The sequence below is a fragment of the Cloeon dipterum genome, chromosome 3 (assembly GCF_949628265.1).
Source record: "Cloeon dipterum chromosome 3, ieCloDipt1.1, whole genome shotgun sequence".
Classification (NCBI taxonomy): Eukaryota; Metazoa; Arthropoda; class Insecta; order Ephemeroptera; family Baetidae; genus Cloeon; species Cloeon dipterum.
Window position 1 is genome coordinate 10,434,343 of NC_088788.1, and position 12,966 is coordinate 10,447,308.

Genomic DNA, 12,966 nt, shown 5'->3' on the forward strand with positions numbered 1-12,966 from the left:
TCGTTCCTTTATTATAATTTTTGCCGCCCATCCTAATTTAAAAATATGTGGAATGTGGTTAGTAATTAATTTTTTGCAATTCTTGAGATATGTCCATAAAATCATAAACATTCCCCTCACGTTTTTCACAGCCCCTGTCGCTCCTCAATTCGTATATCTTGGGCGTCACGACCAAATTTGAACAAGTCCATTAGGAGCGTAATTTAGCATCAGCAGATAAATCCCGCAGAATTTTAATCAAATACTTTTTTAGCAATCCTTCTCATCCCAGGCGCATGTCCACACCTATGTAAGGTGAGGAGCACCGTTTTTCTTTCAAGCCGCGCGCGAGTGTGTGTGTGTTGTGTTTACTTTCATCACGCAACTGCGATCTTCTGTAAATAAGCATGATGCACGCGTTTTTTTCTCACTCAGCAGCACGAAAATGAAAAGCATATTGTCTGCCGAGAGTGACGACGCCGGCAGGTGCGAAAATTATTTCGTTGAATTATAATAACATGCACACTTTTACTTTTTGTCACGTTTTTGGGCGAATTAGCGCTGCTCGTGACGTAACGCGTACAGATTTGGAGTTTGTTTGCTCTTGACTCACATTGATCCCCATTGTGAAGGATTCACCGATAGCAATCAAATTTTATTTGCCTATACCGGACCGATGATTTGCATAGACTTTAATGTTTTGTTTATTTGAACTTGGCAAAGAGTTGAGCAACAGGTTTGGTCGGGAGCCCATGTGCGGAGGATAAGAATAATAATGCAATAAATTTTTTAAATCGCCACACGCGTCCTGCATTTTCACTGCTTTCCAAATCTCCGCGGCCGGCCTTCGCCAATCGAATCTGCATGCTGCGGGAGTGAGTTAGTTGGAAACAAAGCTCTGCCGCTGCTGCTGCTACTGTTGCTGCTGTGCGGCGATTACATCATGAATTTTGCAAATCGGATTTGCATTCTAACTAACTGCCGCACTCTCCTCGGCACTAACAAGCCGAGTGTAATGAATTAAGTGAGATGTAACTCCCCGGCTCATCAAATATGCAAAAAAAAAGCGCTGGCTCGCTCGCATATGCACACGGACAGGGAGATAATCAGAGGAGCACTCTCCCGAGGTTTTTCAACTCGGCATGCAGAGAAATATTTTAATTGTAACTAGCCGGTATAATGTGTCGCATTCAATTAACGCGGTCGGCGGAGGCAAGTGATGCGAAAAAACACAGCTGCCGCCGCCGTAGCCGCCGCGAAAGCCGGGATTTGGCCGGAGGCTCACTTGCACGCCGCCGCCGCCGGTGTCTCCATTGTGCGGCACAAAGGCAAAAAGAAAAAGTAGAAAAGCAGTCGCCGCTGGAAATAAGTCGCGCAACCCCCTTTTACGCTGGCTGGCTTTAATTAGACAAAGCGAGCCCTTTTCGCGAGCCACACCACGCGTGCGGGGGGAGGCACGACGCGAATTTTTTACTGTTGCGAATTTATTGTCTGCAATGAAGCGTTTCATTGTTGCAGCCAGCAAAAGAGCTAACCGGCTAGTAATAATTTTTGTGTAGTGTACACATACACGCACATGGCCTTCCGATGAGATTGCATGAAGGGGTGGTTGACGCGGACGAGTGGTGCTTCAATTGCGCATTGTTGTTTCCAGTCGCTCGTTGATTGCTATCAAATAAAGTTTTTGCATTTATAGTTGGACTGCCACTGCGATAATAATTGCTCACTGAATGTAATGGCTAAAATACACTCTGAATAAATCTACAATGGCCAGGGTGCTGAGTCCATATTATATTTTTTACTGTTTTTCTCCGTTATACTTGCCACGAAGTAATGGAAATGGAAGCAGGATCACGGAAAAACGAGCAATTTAGGCGTGTATTATTAAGCCAGATTCAACTATTTTTCCTGGAACCAACTTTTTGGCATAGTAGCGAGCAACTAATTTTGCTCTGTTTCTGTCAAATACTTTTATTTTATCCCCAATTAATTGTAAATATACGTTATTTTTAGCACTACAACTTTTTAATAGGAAATTTTATTGACTTGAATGTATTCGTGTTTGGACAGTTATCATTAAAAATACACTAGGAACACAGTGCATTGCAACATGGAGAAGAATTATTGAGTGCATGGGATATTAGAGGAACTGGTGATAAATTACACAAAATGACAAATTTAATCAATTTTTGAATATTCAACCGGACCAAAATTTTAAAAATAATGAAATAGAGTTGGATATTTTTTGTATTTTTCATTCCCTGTATTTCTCGAAACTAGGTCATATTTTTTCCCAAAGCTTTAAAAGGTAGAAAAATACGTAAAGTGTTTTCTGAGAAAGAGATATTCCATTATGAATTTATTATTCTAAAGATCAGACATAAAAGTCCATTTGCGACTGCGACTGGTAAGAAACATGAAAGCGAAGAAATACTCGCTGCAAAAGATGTTCGTTATGTTTTGCTCCATTCAAGTACATCTCTCAAGTTCTAAAGCAGACTTTCTGCAAGTTTCAAGGGCTCTGGAAGCTTCGTGTTTCCATCTAGTGTGTCAGGAAAATTGCAGTTAAAGCATTATGTGCTGAAAATATATCGTTTTACAAATGCTATTTTTGTGAAAATCGCGATCATTATGCACAAGAGGAATTCAGTTGCTGGATTGAACTGTAATATCAGCCTCAAGGAAAAATTATTATCTTCTCGAACCATTCTAACAGCAATCAATTCATGCATTCCGCGCTTGCTTGCACTGAATATTCATCAAAACTAATGTTTATCTCTACATACTCCTGCGATATGGTCAGCAGCGAACGTGATTGCAGCCGCAAAAGCATCGGTTTCAATTAGACACGTCATAAACAATGGCCGTGCGCGCGTGTGGCGAGAATGCGCAGAGAAGAGTGCAAAAAATGAATGTTCATAATTATTGTATAATTTAATCGCTCGCCGGCAGCAGAGCGGATAACGACCGCGCGCGAGTCTCCCGTGACTGCTCACTTAATTAATGACCGATAATTAGCACTAGCTACATGCATGTGCATATAAACATCAGTCTGCTGTGTGTTTGTATAATGTCGCGTGTGCGTGGGAGGACAGAATTATGCAGCCGAGTTAGCTGGAAAATTACGGCGAAGGCGGAAAATCGAGAGTGTGCGTAATAAATTGTATACCATACACACGACTAGGGAAATAGCGTGCATATAAATTTTTTTTCTCATAAAAAAGGAGCAACAGCTGGGAAGAGAATGGGAGCTTTATAGTATTGCACTGCTTATGCGGTGGATTTTGTATTGCACAAATATATATTCTCAGTGTGTGACAGCCTCCGCGTGTATTTATTTATTATTCGCATTTTGCCGTGTTCGCCGGTTTCTCATTTCCTTGCGCCATTATTTCAGATTTTTTGCCCGCGACTGACAATTTCGCTCTCTGTAAATGGCGATTGCTGCCGTTTTCAGGTGTGTACGTGCTGCGTAGAAACGGGGCATTTATGCAAATTCAAATCAAATGCAGATATCGCCAGGCAGCTCTGCGGTAGAGTTTATGCAAATGGAAATTCACTTGAGTTTCCAGCTCGGATTACGCGCTTCAATAAATACAGAATAATATTTGTGTCTAATTTTAAAATTACTCTCTATTCTCATTTTAATGACCTATTTTGCATTTATCTAATTTTTCAGATTTTTCAGATAAATCATTATTTCTAAACAATGAAATGTTGATTTTTTTCTACAAAATCAGTCGCAAACAATTTTGTAAATTTTCACAATTTAGTCTCAAAACGTTGACCACCGCGATCAACCAAAATGAAAAATTTTGAAATTTTGAACGGTTTAGCTTCATTTAGACGGCAACTACTGCTCATTTTCGCTAGCTATGTTCCTGCAAATAAAATCCCATTTTCAAGGTTTGAGATTCTTACGCGTGATTGATGCTATTCAAACGAAAGCTTTCAATTTGCAAATTTCAATTATTTTTCTACGAGCAGTGTGGCATAGGATTCTTTGCTCGTAATCAATTCCAATGCATGCTTTACATAAGTTGACAACTTCCTACAGGATTCAATAGGATTAAAAGAACCATCAGATATGCTCGAAGTGGATCAGTACTGAAAAATTCTGGAAAAAACACTTTTATTTAAATATGCTCAGAAAATTGAAAAAATTAAAAATTTCAGACAACTATGGCAGTAATTCCGACCGTATTTAAGTGATTAGGAGGTAAAAAAAAGTTCCCAAGTAAATATGTTTTTGTGGTTTTAAACGTTTTTGGGCTTCAAAAACGGTGTCTTAAAATTGCGTGATCTACAGAAAAGGATTTGCAATCCTAAAATCCTAATGTAATATACAAAATATTTGAAAAGATTTGCATTTGAAGAATTAGATTGCGTGGGTGTTGCTATCGGTCAATCGTAATTCGCTCTCGGATATAATGTGGTGTCCTCGTTGCGAAAATCCACTGCGCATAACTTACTGTTTCTTAACCCACGAACTCGTCAGCCTCCGTAATTAATTCCAGCGAGTCGCGCATTGTTTCCGCCCACGCACCGTTTCTGATGGTCAACCGAGGTCAGGCAGCACATATTAGTTTTAACCCTCGAGAGTCTGGGCGATAATTGATCCGTCGACCGAAAACGTGACGGATCCTTTTCCTTTCGGCACACACCGCAATGAGCAGTTGGAAGTTGGAGGTCGCGCCTCTCATTCATTTATATTGACCCCATCCTTATTAAGACTGAAAGTCTCTCGCTTTACTTTTATACGTATTACGTTCAACCGGAGATATACATATAATGAGAGAACGCGTGTGATTGCACAGGCAGATATGTAATTTTAATTTCGAAGCAGTGCGCGGCGTGCATCGATTAGACACCGGCTGCAACCGCTGCGATTGCATAATGCAAGAAAGGGCGACCTGAATTATTATTATTTCCAGCGCAGCATTAATTGTGAGCGTTGTGTGATCAACGCATCTATCGGCCGCAAGCTCTAATTGACTATTAATTAACGCGCGGTCTGTTTTATCCACTTGTTCAGAGAAACGGCGATTTACGACGAGACGCCTACTTTGTTCTCGGTTGGAGAAACTGACGCACTATGTGGCATTTTATTTTTCAGCCGCGCGCATGAGTTACTCACAAATCGGAAAATAAACATAATTCTGCGGCTTTATAGCCCGTGACCTTTCTCTCCGCGACTGATTAGAGAGATGTTCTCTCCTTGATGGCTTCGCCCAATTTGGACACGTTTACGAGATAAAGCAGCGCTCGCATCCAAACGAGCGGAGACATTAGCGCAGGAAAGAACAAGATTTTTGAATGTTTATGAGATGGGGACCTTGCGTGCAGCGCGCTTATCACGGAAGACATCGACGCGCGCGGCAGCAGGAGCCCGCGTGGTTGATCTTAACAAGCATTTACAGCTAAAACGCGCCGTTTACAGATGTGTGCGAGTTTGTTGCCCTGTTTTCGGTGATGACGACAAATTAGAAATTGCTACTAGCTCCAAAGACATTCCGTAATTTGGGATTTTTAGCGATATCATTATTAATTCTGCAGCTATAGTCGATATAGTTGGACTAATAAAAATGCCAAAGGGGTAGAACAAGGAATAATTTAAAATATTTATATTGCTAATTAATCAACAATTTATTTGCACTAATTTTGAAATTTTCTGGTCAAAGTTCTAATTGAGAATGAAGATGCTCAGGCAAGAAAGAATCTACCTAAATTAACAAATTTAATATTACAAACGTCTAAACATGAGGGCAAGCAGGGCTCGAAAATTTTACAGTGTGTGAAAAATTAGCTGAATAATATCTAATTTGAGAATTTCCCGCTCTTTTCCGTATTTAATTACCATATACATAGCTCTTTGTTCACAAAATATTAATTCATAACAATGTAGAATATGATGCTGATGCTGAAAAATGCTCCATGTATTAATTTTTAGAAATTTACATCTATATTTTATGAGTGGCAAAATATTTATCCGTTTAATTCACTTGTTGATTGTTCAAAAATATGTTAAATATTTAATTTTTGCACGTCTATGGCCATGGCCAAAATGCGACAAATTCAGAAAAAAACAAATTTAATTAAAGAGCATTTTAAATTAAATAGTTAAACAAGGCTTTTTAAAAGTGAATTAAAATAAAATGCTAGCATTTCATTTCAAAATATTTTAACATTTTACGCCATTAAACTTATCACAACATTAAACAAACTCGCTATTAATTAGCTTGTTAAAAAAGTTCGGTAAAATAATTATTTGCACGCCTTGCATCTATTAGTTGCAATTAAAATTCTTATTTTGCATTTTTAATAACTTCAAATAGCTGTATAAACAGACTCATTTAAATGATGATGACAAATTTCCTGGAAGCATGTACACAACATGTCAGATTTCGGCTGACAGAAGTCGCGTGGCTTTTTTCACCTGACTTTCCGGCTTTGTCTGCGCCACTCGAGGCAACATGCAAGCCAAATCCACGAGTTACTTCTGTTACATTGCCTCAGGAAAAGACGAAGGAGATGGATTTCGAAAACGAGCGTGCGGTTTTTAATGAGAAGCCGACGCCGAGTGCGCGAGCGAGGGAGAATGAAAGGATGAGAGTGTGTTTCGGCGCGGCCCCGGTGCCAATGACACTCACGCATCCTCTCGCTGCGGTTTTGGCCTCAAACCATCGTTCCGAACAGTTGTAAAAAGCATAATAGACGCGAGGAAAGGGAAAATGAAATTGAGCCTATGTCTTTTTTGTGCATTGGACCGTTTTAAATTGGTAGACCAGCGATCAACTTAATGGACTTTGTTTTAATTAGCTTGTGGCTTTCACCGGGCGAAAAATCGGTTTGAAGTGACATCTGGGACGAAAAAACACTCCTGCAAGTCACATTATTTGCACTAACGGCTCATCCAATCGATTTTCTTCCTTCAAAAAAATTGTTTGGAATGAATCGGCGCATTTCGCCTGCTTGCACTTCAAATTGCAACCGGCCAAATCGAGCAGCAACTGTAAGACTTTTTGCCACGACATCAACGGCATTTCAAAGGCGTTGATTATCTCAAATTGGTGTTTATATTCAAATGGCCATTACGAAAGAGAAGGACAAAAAATGTGAGCGGCGTCGACGGAGCGATCTGATTTGAATAATGTGTACGTTTGACGAGACACGCGGAGCGAGAGAGCGAGCCAGCGCCACAGATATTCCAACATTTGAATTTTATTACGCATGCTAAACACTCGCTCAACTGAGCATGAGAAACTGCTTACTGGTGTTTGCGGGGCAAAAAGTGCGGCAAGATGCCTTCACAGAGGACGATCGCGTGAATCGGGAAAATAAATTTACACATTCGTCTCACACTCGCGCGTCCGTGATTTACAAACGGCTCATATCCGAACTGTGCCAAGCAAGAGAATTGAAAGTATAATTTTTTGTTCTTCGTGTGTGATACTTTTTCTTGAAATTTATGTTTGAATTTTTAACTTACTCAGGGGGAAATGAAGTATAATGTCATTTAATTGCTCAATTCTCCAAATCCAGAACGGTATAATATAATTCATACTTTTTGTTCTGAAATTTGCACACGCATTAGTGTTCACTGATTACTATTAAATTACGTAACGGCTCAAGTTACTAATATGGGTATGAATACCTGAAATGTATCATTTTAGCTTTTTTTTTCGCACCGAGCACAAAGGTGCCATAATACCGCATTATGCTAATCGACACTTTTTGAGAGGCGAACGCGTCGGTTTTTCTCATGCAGAGAATGAACAAGCGAAATGCACTTGGCGGCAACAGTAACGATTGTGTTCGGCTCCTCGGGGGACTTTTGTAACTTTTTCAGCGCTCAAGTCGAGAAAAAAAGTCGCACATATAAAGAGGGTTGTAATGAGAACATTCGTGCACGTTTCAGAGGGTTCTTTAAAATGCATATCAAAAAATCGCCACCTCTCGAACGGCACATTTCGTCGGCGCAAATGGAGAAGGGGCCGCTATATACTTGATTGCATTCTCAATTTGCATGCATGGCTTGTTAATCCCTCATTAAAAAGCGCGTTTCGAGTGTATCAAAGTCACGTAAGTGCATTGTGTGCCGCTGTTCTCGACTCTTTTGCTCTAAAGTTCTCTGCACTTCGACTTGCAACATTTTTTGTCAAAGAATCAAGGGTCCTTGACGGGCGACTGTGCGGCTTGAAAATCTTTTTATTCGCGGCAAGTTTTTCTGCCTTGTAAAACACTTGCAATTGTTTTAAACATTTCAAATTTTATTAAAATAGTGTTAAAAGATTTTTTTAACTATATTTATCAATATTTTAGTGATAGTTTTTATAATTGCAGTTAAATTATTATATATAAAATTTTAATGTCTACATTTTTAATCTTTTTTATTAAATTCAAATAATTTTAAAATGTTTTAATTTAAATATTTATTTATTTATATAATAGCAATCACCATTCTCCATGTATGATGTGTTAACATAAATACGTTTCTGAATTTATATTCGCGTTGCTGAATTAGATAAAAGTGACAATAGTGTTTATAGGTAGAAACATAAAACAAATCTTATACATCTGAAATCCACCAAAATTTGGTTGCAAATTAGTGTGATTGTTGTTCCAAAGTAACTATTTGACTTTGATAATTTTTTTACAATTTTTCATAGCCGATGCTTCAAAGAAAGTTGTTACGGTCCTACGGCGAAAGATTCATCGGTCCAAACAAATGCTATACATTTAATAATCCGGAATTCCCCCTTAAAATTCCATACCATTAACCTACATGAAAGATACATATCATTAAAGCGCTTCCCCCATTCCGGATTCCCTTATGTGCATGCCTCTCCTGCTGCTGATTAGATCAAACGAGCAAAGTTGAAATCGGCATCCCCATCTATGTGTACGACTTGGAACGAAGCGCTTCCGCCTCTTTCCAAGGGTGGCGCACGGGAGAGGGTTGAAAAGGAGGGCCTTTGATAAGGGAGGGAGTCGTGTGTGTGCCTGTGCCGGTCGGGAGCACATTCATAAGTCGGCTCGCGACTCGAAAGCAAATAATCCTGACTTGGACACGAACACACGCGATGTCCATTCTGCAGCTCGCAATGTCCACAATCCACACTAACCTGATTGTGGACTGGGACCTGATGAAGCGAAGACGCAAAAAGTGGTGAGAGTAGTATTTTTTTAAAAGTTTAATTTAATTTTTTTAACTGTACATAAAATATTTTTATTTAAAACAGATGAAAACTAAATTGCAAGGCGTTTATTTAATGGATAAAGACTAGACAGGGAGCAAAATATTTTAAGAAGGCAAATAGGAAAATAAATCCATCAAAGATTTTGTGACATTTTTGAAATAATTCAACAATTTTATTATTATTTCTTCTCTCTGCATAATTATGTTCACTGTCTTTGGAAAAAGTTTTCATTCCACCTTGAAATATATTTTTAAAAATTAATAAATAGATTTTTCTGACCATTTGAATTTACATATATAATTGATTAATTCATCGAGCTTCATTACTTCAATACGCAACAAAATAATGTAGAAGTGGTGGGAACGCAAATTTTTACGCTTTCGCAACCCAGGAATAACTCCTCTCCAAAGGCAGCTAATTGATAACATCAAATATTTTTCTCCTTCGTTATTGAGCCTGTGTGAACGCATGCATCTACAATTGCGAGAGGCTGGCTGCTGGGGCAAGCATTGACAAGTTTATTTATTTTACTGCCAAGACCTCCCGGCCGACTGCATATAATTATAAATTGTGTATACACATTCAGCGATGCATCTCTCTGCCGGCGCAGCCAACTGAGTTTCAAGCGTCAGAGAAAACCCACGAGAGTGCAGGCAATTACACAGCATTTCGCTGCATTTTGTGGGCATTATTGGCACACACTCACACGGCAAATTAAGCTTGGGCTGAATTATGAATGCAGTAAAGAACAATTGGGGTGGAAAGTAATTGCACTCGCATGACTCGACTTATCGACCTTTTGGCTCTCGTGGTCATATTGTTCTGCTTTTTTCTTCTATGATTTTATTGCGCAACTTTTTTAACTGTATCAGACACGCCGTCAAAGTTTGTTAACCTTCTTAACTCCTTTTCATCGGAACTGGAGCACATTACAAGTTGGCTTCATTGAATTAAAAATTCAGACCGAGCCACTTTCATTGCTTAGTTAGTTAATTAGAGTAATTACACTTCTTAATAGTTTAAACATCTCAAACTCTTGAAAGTAGTCGCGGTCTTTTCAGCCGCTTTAACGACTGCACCCAGCAGTGCTTTACGCCGAGAAACATATATATAAAATCGCGTTGCACTCGGTACTTTGCAAGATTGCTGCTGTTTCAGAATTTTTCCCGGCTGCGTTTCCATGGAGACTCACTCCAGTTTGCTCGATCCATTAATCTGGAAAAGCTTGCTCAACCACCTCCACTAATTAAAACGCAAATTGCAAATGTTGGGTATGTCTCTCGGCCATATGCGATGGTTCAGTTCTTGCCAAAGACAAATGTGCTGCCGCGGTGCCATTGTTTCGCTGACCATTACTCCGCCCCCGCGTACATAAACCGCTTTTTCGGCGCGCGGCAAAGAGTGTGGCGTGCGGGACATTAATCCCATTGTTGCCCCGACAAAACGCAGAAGGAACGCCACGCGCGGCAAAAAGCACGACGGCCGAAAACTTATTCTTTCGCTGCCGTGAGCAGGAGTTATTATGTCTGTATGTTGGGTGCGAATTAAGGGGTAACAAAAGGTGGCAATAAAGTCTTGTTCACAGGAATCTATAGCAAGGGCTGTTCGGACAGAAAACTTTTAGCCGCAAAAGGAAACTTTTATATGGAATTTGGAAATGGCCGACCTTTTTGTTACTTAAGGGATAAAAATGTTTACGTCATTAAGGTCCTGAAAAATACCGTTTATAGTCATTAATGCTGACACAAGCTCATCCTTTCCCTCTTCAACTCAAAATATATACTTTTTTGTTCATCTACTAAAAAGGTCTTTTAATTAAAGACTATTTTTGGAGAAACGCAGTCGACTTTAGCGTGCTGAGATGACTTAAGAAAGCGTTTTTTTAATCACATTTATTTCCTTATAAAATCTATTTGTTCAAGGTAAAATTAAAAAATTTCTAAATTGGAGACAGGAAATAATTAATATTTGAATTGAGAATTGCGGAGCATGGTATCCTATGCAAAGACCAAATTATCTTAGTAAATTTAATTGAATTGCAATGAACACAAAGTAAATTTTTCTCGATCAGGAAAATCGATAAAAAAATATTTGAGCTTTAAATTTAAAAATTTTCTAACTCAAGCTGAAAATGTGCCATATTTAAAGATTTCAGCCGAGGTAGATGGTTTTAGACCGTTCAAATAGCATATTTCTTGCTCATTATTTGGTAATATGAAGATTAGGGAAGCTCAGAAAAGTCAGCAACCTGACTAACGCTGATGAAATTTTTAAAATTAGGTGATAAACGACTCTAAACCACTTTTGCCTAACCTTTCATTTACGCCCTTCACATGAGACAAATTACAGCAAACGCCGTTCAATTTACAACCATAGGCACGTGCAACTTTTAAACAAAGTCTCGCACGGAAAATTGGATTTGTTTTTGAAAAGCAATTTCACGGCGCGGCACCCCGTTATATATGAGCCAAGTGCTGTGGAGGGAATAAATGCTTTAAATGCAAGAACGCCAGAGAAATTCACTTGCCCTGCTCGGTACAATTTCCGCAACGAACCAGCAGTGTGTGCGCGAGTGTGTTGCAATTTTTTCCCTTTAATATTAAATTGGAAAAAGGAAGAGCGCGCGCTCGAAATAGGTTTCTAGCTGTCAGCGGAAAAAGCCATCGCTCGCGGTATAACGGCAGCAAAATTGTTGCATCTTTTTGCTAGAGAAGACTGCGGAGAGCAGAAATGAAAACTCGGTTGCCACTGCTTTTCTTTCTCAAAGGGCTCGTCCGTCCTTTTCTCTCTGAGCCGTGGCGAGCAAGTTATGAAAAATGATTTCATTAAATCTCTCGACTCGTCTGCCTTTGTTTCCCGACGAGCAATCGGAAAAAGAGCGCAGCTTGACAAGTCTCTCTCAGCATGTCTGGCTAATAATATTAGTGTGTGCTTAGCCAGCCGACAGCGCAGCAACGCTCGAGAAAAGAAAATACAGTTCCTGCTGATGAATTCCACTCGAGGGTGGCAAAGTTTCGACGATAAATTTGTACACACGACACAATGCAAAGACTCCCCACGAATGAGCTCTTGTTTTGCATTTTCCTAGAAGTCTCTCAAAATTTGTGTGCGTCGTTTATTGAATAGGAGGACGCTGACATTGAGAAGGAGACGCTTTTCATGCCTCTTATGCCTTACAAAGAGGAAATATTCCTTGCTTGTGAGCAAAAATTCCAATTCCTTGCGGGATTTCGGTTTGAATGGCCATTCAGTTTGAATGGCCATCCAGTTTCAATAAGGTTTTGTAGTTTTAAAAAATTCGTCCTTTGTCTGAAAGAGTCAAACAAGAGTAAACAGAGCCCTGTAAGATTCTATAAATTATGAAGGTGGCATTTAACGGAACTTTAGAAGTTTGACTAATTTAAGCATCACAAAAATCATATTTTACTCCCGAATTAATATAATTTATCTGAATCGAATACATACCCCGTACTTAGTTTAAAATTGAGTGGATTTTCACAACATTTAAAGCATTATTCATTCTTGAGAAGAAAATTAATAATAAGATTTCATTCCTTACAAGTTCATAACTATTTAATTCAACGCTACCATTTTTCCTCTCAAGTACATGAATATTCAGATGGAATTTTCAGCCAAAAAATATTTGTTGAATAGGTTTTTATTAATTTTTATTTTATTTGTATTAATATTTTTTGTTATGCGTTTAAATTTAGATGTTATTGCAATTCATGAATTTAATATTCATTTCAATATTTAAATTAACATATTCAATGCTTGTGCTTTAGGG

General features: G+C 38.9%; 1 protein-coding gene across 7 annotated transcripts in view; it reads left to right on the forward strand.

The window, feature by feature from the left end:
* The window catches only part of RapGAP1 (Rap GTPase activating protein 1), a 243,819-nt gene that overhangs the window by 154,663 nt on the left and 76,190 nt on the right, over positions 1 to 12,966 (forward strand). Inside the window, exon 1 of one of the 7 annotated variants that reach the window (XM_065485380.1) lies at positions 9,004 to 9,148. The exons of the other annotated variants lie outside the window; for them this stretch is intronic. Within the exon in view, the coding sequence (XP_065341452.1) occupies positions 9,063 to 9,148 (86 nt within the window). The 5' untranslated portion in view covers positions 9,004 to 9,062. Of the gene's footprint in view, positions 1 to 9,003; positions 9,149 to 12,966 lie in introns of those variants that run through there. 7 annotated transcript variants of the gene reach the window in all.